The following is a 7871-nucleotide window of genomic DNA, read 5'->3' as shown; positions in this document are numbered from 1 at the left end:
CCGTGCTAAGCTTTGTGTAACCTGTTGCTAGCTGCACACATGCGTAAAAGAAAGCTCCTCGACGTCTGTTGGTGAAGCTCGGTCGGTGCAGGAATGGAGATTACGAGAAGAAGAAGAAGAGGGGAACAAACCTTCTTTGTGAAGCTTTAAAGAAGCAAAACTGTGGATGGAGTTAATTGTATCAACTTTACACAACGTGCCGTTGAAGTTGGACACATTTGGGGGGGGGGGCTGCTTCGTCTCGCCGGCCTCTCTGATCGACCATCGGCTCTCCATTCATTCACACAACCTGAATCCACAAAAGACTCGACGCCGTGTGTCGAGACTGAGGCGCAATGTGGCCGCTAGCGGCGCCAGAGAGACAACAACAACAACAACAACAACAACACGTCCAGTAGTCAACAGCACACAAACCAAAAGAACATTCCGTTTCTGAGGGATTTTATCCAAGAAACACCCAGATGTTTCTCAACCAAGTTATATCTGAGAATAGTCAAGAGGAGACAACATATCAGCCTAAATGAAAATGTAAATACTTTTACTAAAGAACAATTTTGAGGTACTTGTAGGCTACTTTACTTGAATATTTCCATTTTCTATTACTTCTATGCTTCCACTCCACTACAATTGTTTGATAACGTTAGTTATTCGATAAATAATACAAAATATAATACACAAATACATTGTGTTAATATAGAAATTCTCAAATTACACAGCAGATAAAGTAAAATGACAACATTTAAGTGATATAACGTAACATATGCATAAATAATTATAATATCATGATGGTTTGGAGGCTTAGAATAGAAAAATAATAATACTTGCACAACCATAAGATTAGATTGATGCTTAGTGTGGAATTTTCAAACAAGCTTTACTTTTACAAGAGAAAGCCACATCATGTGTGAGGAACATTTAAAACATAGTAGAAACCTGAAAATCTGCACAATCAGAAAGCTGGACGTTTGGTATCTTGGCTTTAAAAATACCGTTTCAAAATATATATTTTCTATCAATTAATTAATCCTGTTTTTGAACAGAACTCGAGCTAACAACTTGCTCTATTTAATTGACGTACTAACTTTCCCTTTCCAGGTTACAACGGGTATGTTTAACATACTACTAAACTTATGGCAGCAGCGTCAAGTAAAAGTCTGTGTTTTTTGCTTGCTCGTTATAAAATAAACAATTTGTGTGTTATTTCTGATCACTCCGGTTCATGTTGACCGTCTAGTGTCGCCTCTACTGTGGGATTTCTCTTTGGTTTGCATGAGGTCTATGAGGAAAAACAATGACAAAGCCAAAACAATGACGCTGGCAAAATGCGTCTGTGTTGTGTTTGTGTGCTCCCACCCTCAATAAAGAGGCGGGGAACAGCGGACAAAGAAAAACGAGGGGGCAGAGAGAGGGGATGTTAAAACAGCCCACTTCACAAATTAGCAATTCTTCAGTGTGTGAGTGTATATTCATGACCGAGTGCTCCTTCCATTCGCAGGCAGATCATTTAAAAGGTCAGTCTAGACTACATACAGTTACAAGTCGCTCTCACGAGGTTTGTGATTCGACTTGATTTGTTTTTTTTTAAATCGATATGAAACATTTAAGTTATTCAGTATTGTAAGCCATCGTCTTTGACAGTTTTCTATTACTGCCATTGAGATATGGCAGTATCTGTGTTGAGAGCAGAATCTCAACACACATGTGCTGCCCCCTTGAGGTCCAAAAGGTAGCACCAAGAAAGAAAAAAGTCCCTAAATATTATCTTTTATATGCCAGAAGGGCCTACATAAGAAAACAGAAACATTGCATTTAAAAAACGCCTTGAATGACTTAAGAGTACAGGACGGCTTTATGTCCCTTTAATAACACAATACCAAATGTACAGCAGTTAATGTGGAGTGTGGAATACTGACAAAAGGGGCTTCAAATTCAAACTAAATGTCAGGGGAAAGATCCCTGCTTGACTCTGCCCTGTTCTGTACTTGAGTGTTGGGTGCAAGCAGAAACAACATGCAAAGTCTTGGCAGTGGGCATTTTTTGGATAAAATGGTTTTAGTACCATTGCCTCTAAATCTACATGGATCCATGACTATGAACCAAATACCAACGTCGGTCTAAAACGGCACATACACAAGAAAACCACAAAGTTTTATTAAAAGGCGTTTCTCATTTAATATCTGGCAGGTTTTTGCATTCATTTGCAGCTTTGGAATGCCAACTACACAATGAAGAGACATCACAGAAGAGCTGCAAGTACTAAGTGTGACATTATTGTCCATGTGACAGAAAACACAGAAGCTCCTTACGGCCCCATCAAACATATACACACACACAGTAGGAGGTTGTAAGTCCATCACAAGGAAGGCAGCCATCCCCTCCTGCAGAGTCCGTGATACTGGCTGTTCTGTCCATCCTCAGTTCTGTACATTCAAAAGGCCAATTCTGACTGGTTTGGCGTGAGACACCACTCAAGAAGGGTAACGGGCAGTGCGATGTAGAAAATGTCATTGCGGCCCCATTTGACTTGGTCTCATCAGTCCCTTGAAGACTCGCAGCTTTCCTGCACCAGTGAGATCAAAACTGTAGTCCGTAGTGACATAGGGCATCTCTCCTTCAAAGCCCGGCTGAAACACAGACAAAAAGGGACTGTAAGTAACGGTAATATTAAGCTTTAAATTAAACTTTATACGTCAAAGCGTTATGAAAGAACAGAGCAGTCTTCTGACCTGTGTTGTGAGGATGCAGGAAGGCAGCGATATCGCGCCCATGAGGAGACAATTGACCTTACAAAGGATGGCGGGATCTACAGGCGTCAGCAAAAAGTACAGACCTCGCACCATGTCGATACCTCGGAGCACACCTGGAACACATTAGCATTTCAATTCATTGACGTTTTACATTTCAATTCAACAGCCAGGAGCCATTACCTAAACACTAATGTTCCGTTTGGGGGTTCCTGGAGACTCCAGGTCCTCTTTAAACACACGTAACATTGTTTTGTCACCGTGACACTTTATGACTTTTGCAAGTCTTAAGAGAACTGCTTATAAAAGGATACGTACCGAAGCCCACACATGGGCAGATGGGAGCCTGGGACAGCAGGACTGGGCCCCCCCTGCTTGAGACTTGCTCCCCCAGGCAGCAGAGTCCCACCAGACTAGCATTGGCAGCATAAAACATATGACTGGGCACGACCTCACAATGGATCACACCTAAAGCCACTGCGGTATGGGGCACCTATGGGAGAATAGTTAGGTTCTTATAAACACAACTTAAATGGAAGTGAATTAAAAAAGACGTAATAAAAATAAATACATCTGGAGCATCATGACTCGTGTACCTGGTATGGGACGAGGGTGTGTAGAGGTCTGATTGGTCCGGGGTCAGGAGACTGCAGCTGACTCAGGTAGGCCAGCAATGACAGCTCTCTGTGCTCATTAGTACGCTGGTGCTTTCTATCAAATACAACACACCCACAGAAAATGATGTAATAATGAAGTTTTTTTTTAACATGTCAATGCCAACACGGGTTGATGGTGGTGCACTTACGCGGTTCCTTGGCGCCCCACTCCTTGAAACTCTGACTGTATAATGAGGTGAGTGTAACTTCTGGGCGGACTGTGGCTCTGCGTGAACTCGTCCAGAGCGGTCTGGGCCGGTGGGTGCGTTTGGCAGCCGTGTGCCGTCCTCAGAAACTCCGGAGTGAGGGCGGGGCACTGGGTGATACCGCTGTGACCGAGCTGGACGACGTGCGAGACCGGGAAGAAGCGGATCATGTCCACGAGCAGCTGAAATCCAAACCCTGTGGACAGCCCCGTACAAGCACACGTTCAGACACTGATTCAAGAGAGTATAGCTCTTAATATTCTGTCATAGAGGGGAGCTTGAGCTGACCTTTCACCCAACCCATGGTGTTGATAATGACGGGAGTCTCTCTGGTCTGGGACCGTCTACGCCACAAGGATTTAAGGGAGTCCAGGTAGCGTTCTAAGTCTGTCTCGCATGACGAATGACCATAGTAGACCATGTGCTTTGGTGTGCACTGATGTGTGAAAGGAGGACCTGGAAAATAACTCAACTTAAGATAACAGTTCTGATAGTGCAGATAAATAATGAAAAGAACAGTTTGACATTTTGGGAAACATTATTATTATTATTAGCCTTTTTGTGGGGACGATTGATACCACTTAAATATCTGTGCGTTGAATATGGAGCTACAGCCAAGAAACAGTCCGGCACAAAACCCCAAAACCATATCACATGTTAATTAGTAAGCTTCACATGTGCTGGTAGGCGGGATCTGTTCTGGTTGGATGGAGCGAGGCTAGCGATTTCCCAGCAAGAGAGCGAATAAGCTTATTTCCCAAAAATGTTTAACTATTACTTTTTAATACACACTAAAAGGATGCTTTGCACCATGTGTGTTTAATATAGACCGTTTGCAATGCAACAATGCAATTCTGTTGAAATGATTTAGAGCATTTTACAGACTTCAATGCATCAAGACGATTTAAAACGTACCCAGAAGTGGTCCTCTGACAGTCGACAAAGACAGGCAGCCAGAGGGAGTGAACTCCGTTTGACCGAGGTCACCTTCCAAATAATCTACGCTAGCAGTGCTACAGACACACACAATTAGTTCATTATGAAAAACATTAGAACATAAAACACACGTTACTATGGACATTTGATGTCAATGGATACAGCAGATTGTATTTGAATACAAAAAAAGAAATAAAGATTACAACTAATTATACGTCACACAACGATCATAGGTATATGCAACACTAGATCACGCTAAATCTAGAGTAGAAATATAAAAATATTACTAAATAATACTGTACATTTATAAATAAGAATGAGAACTTACTGATTTAGTAAGTTATTGATGAGGGTGCGGATGAACGTCGACTTGCCCACGTTCTTGATACCACAAACAAGGATGACAGCACAACCATCCATGTCCCCTATGAATGACAGACGTGCGTCAGTGCAGGATCAAATGTATGTGTGCAGCCATTATCAGACATGGAATAGATAGCATTGCTCTCTCCATCCATCTGTTGAAGGGATGGCTTTTTGTCACTCAGACACACATGTCCGGAATAGAAATGGAGACAAGAAGTGAGTGAGAGAGAACAAAGGTTACCACTTCCCAGTTGGATTAAAACCGGCCACTAGCTGTACATGGTAGGCGTTTTAACCCCGAAGCCATTTCATCACCCCATCAATGTTATAATTAAACAATACCGGATTCTGAATTCTGCTTTCTAGTTTATAATGTCTGGCAGTAAACGAGCATTGAGTGAAAAGATGGTAAATATGGACTCGCAATTGCTCACACGCTTTCAGAGAAATGTATCACAGTGATCTTTAGTAAGTTCAACGAGACGCTTTTAATTTCTCTCTGTGCATTTAAACTTTTGCAGACATGAGGCCGACATGTAAAATTGCCGTAACCTTTAAGCAACTTGTCTAACGTGTGCTTACCTCTGCATGCGCTGACAACCATGTTAAGACCATCTCTGTAGCTCTTTGACATTTTCAGGCCCTCGATGGCTGTGCCCAGGGGAATCATCCCCAAACCATTGAGCGGAGTGTCAAGAACAGCTGACATGAGTTCACTCTACAAGTAAAAAAATAGCTTCTGTTAGACATGTAGAGACTGACTTTTCAAAATGACCTAAACATGAATTATGCCGAAGTTCTCATCATCTCCTGATTCTAGCTCTATTCCAAATTCAATGTAGTTCAACTTTTTTTGTGATTAGGTGAGTACTGACAGTAGCTCGATGTACAAATATCCCGTCAACTCACTACGGGGGGGTTGAACAATTCACTGAGATCTGTGAAGCTCGACAGGAAGCGTGTCAGAGGCGTCTCCATGGGCTCCAGTAGGATGATGGAGGAGTTTGACGTAATACTTTTTAGCAACTTCTTCCGTGATGCTGCAAGACACAAAGAAAAATACAGTTCATAGCACAAGCTTCCTAATACGCAGCTAAGGAAAAATGAATATACAATAATTACATCACTCTCTTCTAGCGGGATAGCCTGCTTCTGCGTTTACCTGGTTGCAGATACTTTCGGAGAATGGGTAAAGCCTCCGTTCTGTCATCTCTGGTTTGGTCAGCGCTTTCCAGAGCTCTAATGGTCAGTGGACAGTGTGAGGCTGGGGAGAAGAGTGGATATGACTGCTGGCCTTCTTCAATGGTGAACCCCATCACTTCCACTCGACCGTACAGACAGGTCAAAAGGCACTTCCCACGGAAACACAAAGTCTGCGGGAGAGTAAATTGTAATGCTCAGTCAGATAAATGGATAAAAAATAAATAAAATACATCTTAATTGTTAGCAGATCATTATCAAAATATCCTGAAGCACACCTGATTCTTCTGCATGACAAGTACCGCATGGTTTTGTCGATCGTCTCTCTCTGCACAGTGATGGAGAGACTCTCCCTCCAGTCTACATGGGCTTACATCGTCCAGGTCACCCGAGGTCGCCACACCGTTCCCGTGAATGGACTTGGAATACTCCTTCCAGTCCTGCGTGTCATTTGACTCGTCATCCATTGTAAACGCTGAACTCCCGTTAGCCTGCGTGTGAGATTTCTTTAATCCAGGCTGAGGGGTGTTTTTCTTTATGTCAGAGACGGGCTTTGCCTTACTCTTCAATCTCTTGACGGTGGGCTTCTTCATCACAGACGCCTGGTGCTCCTTCGCTATTCTGGCCATCACGGGACTGGAGATGAGCTCTGAGGAACTGATGGGAGGCCGGCACCTTTTGCCCCTCACATCCCTCCACTTCAGAGATTTTGCTTGGCCCTTGACCGGTTTGAGTTTATTCACCTTCATGATTCCTGGAATCAACAATTATTCATGTGGGCTGCTGATGAAAAACAGAAGGGGAGAGCCTGCAAAGAGAGAGGCAAGGAAAGGATTAGCATCTGAAAGGACAGGTGTCACTATGTTGTTATCTCCACGAACAAGGAATGGCAATAAATTACCATTTACGAAATAATTAATCAATAACATGTGGTTAAAGAGGTACTCAATAAGACAGTTAACGTTATAATACGAATAAACTGTATTCATATATCACCTTTAATACAATAAACGCAATTCAAAGTGCTTTAGTTACAATAAAGTACAGTGCTTGAGTAAATGTACCCAAGTGGCAGTAACGTCATTCATATTAAAAACACATTAGCCACAGCTAGCTCGATGTTACAGCAATTCGAACGCAGTTGAAAGCTATGCTAACCACGCTGAAACGTACAACAAGCTAACGTTAGCTGTAACGTTATATTTCTTACAATGCACCTTAGTTTGTCAACACGTGAGGCTGAGCAATTAATAAATAAATACACACATACACTACAAAGAGGAACTAACTAGTTACAGCTAGTTAGCTGGCAGACAACAATGAATTTTAAACTTGGCGTGAAGTTACCTGACAGCTATGCTAACTGTTAGCTAATATTGCTGCATTCAGATGGATAAAACGTACCCCCGCTTGGGAGAGAAACAACGCAGGACTGTAGAGATGAGTCTGAAGTTTCGTATTAAATAGATACCGTTTATAATTGGTTAAAGTGGAGCCAAAGAGCTGGCCAACTGTTACTGAGGCGGTGTGCTAACAAGCTAGCTTAGTTACATGTGTGAGCCACTAACAGAAGCCGCGTCTAGATGGTCGACTATGGTTTAACCCGGAGTTTTATTATTTACGTTTACGTTATTAGGTAAAACTATTACACTGTATTTAGCCTATTCACAGACAAATAATAATTTAAAAAACTTAATGTAGCTACAAATAAAAATCATACATGTAGCTATTTTATTGTTACTGGTGTGCCTCTGGGTGTTTAA

The 7871-nt window shown here is 42.2% G+C and overlaps 1 protein-coding gene across 2 annotated transcripts; it reads right to left on the bottom strand.

Moving 5' to 3' along the window:
- Positions 1-2147: 2147 nt before the first annotated feature.
- nol9 (nucleolar protein 9) lies at positions 2148-7794 on the bottom strand. Of its 2 annotated transcripts, none has more exons than XM_076098168.1 (13): positions 7456-7794; positions 6387-6916; positions 6071-6281; positions 5818-5948; positions 5491-5626; positions 4871-4967; positions 4522-4619; positions 3895-4062; positions 3550-3802; positions 3341-3455; positions 3063-3237; positions 2727-2860; positions 2148-2624 (listed from the first exon to the last, which is right to left on the bottom strand). In XM_076098168.1, the coding sequence occupies exons 2-13, from the start codon at positions 6855-6857 to the stop codon at positions 2505-2507; spliced, it is 2109 nt and encodes a 702-aa protein (XP_075954283.1). In that variant the 5' UTR covers positions 6858-6916; positions 7456-7794; the 3' UTR covers positions 2148-2504. The 2 variants fall into 2 exon arrangements, with proteins under 2 accessions (XP_075954283.1, XP_075954276.1); XM_076098161.1 differs by having other exon boundaries at positions 7513-7793.
- Between the last annotated feature and the right edge of the window lie 77 nt (positions 7795-7871).

This window comes from Anarhichas minor, unplaced genomic scaffold (assembly GCF_050575085.1).
Source record: "Anarhichas minor isolate MPS153535 unplaced genomic scaffold, ASM5057508v1 ptg000003l, whole genome shotgun sequence".
NCBI classification, from domain to species: Eukaryota; Metazoa; Chordata; class Actinopteri; order Perciformes; family Anarhichadidae; genus Anarhichas; species Anarhichas minor.
Note: the sequence above shows the minus strand (reverse complement) of the source record. Positions and strands in the feature narration are given on the sequence as shown.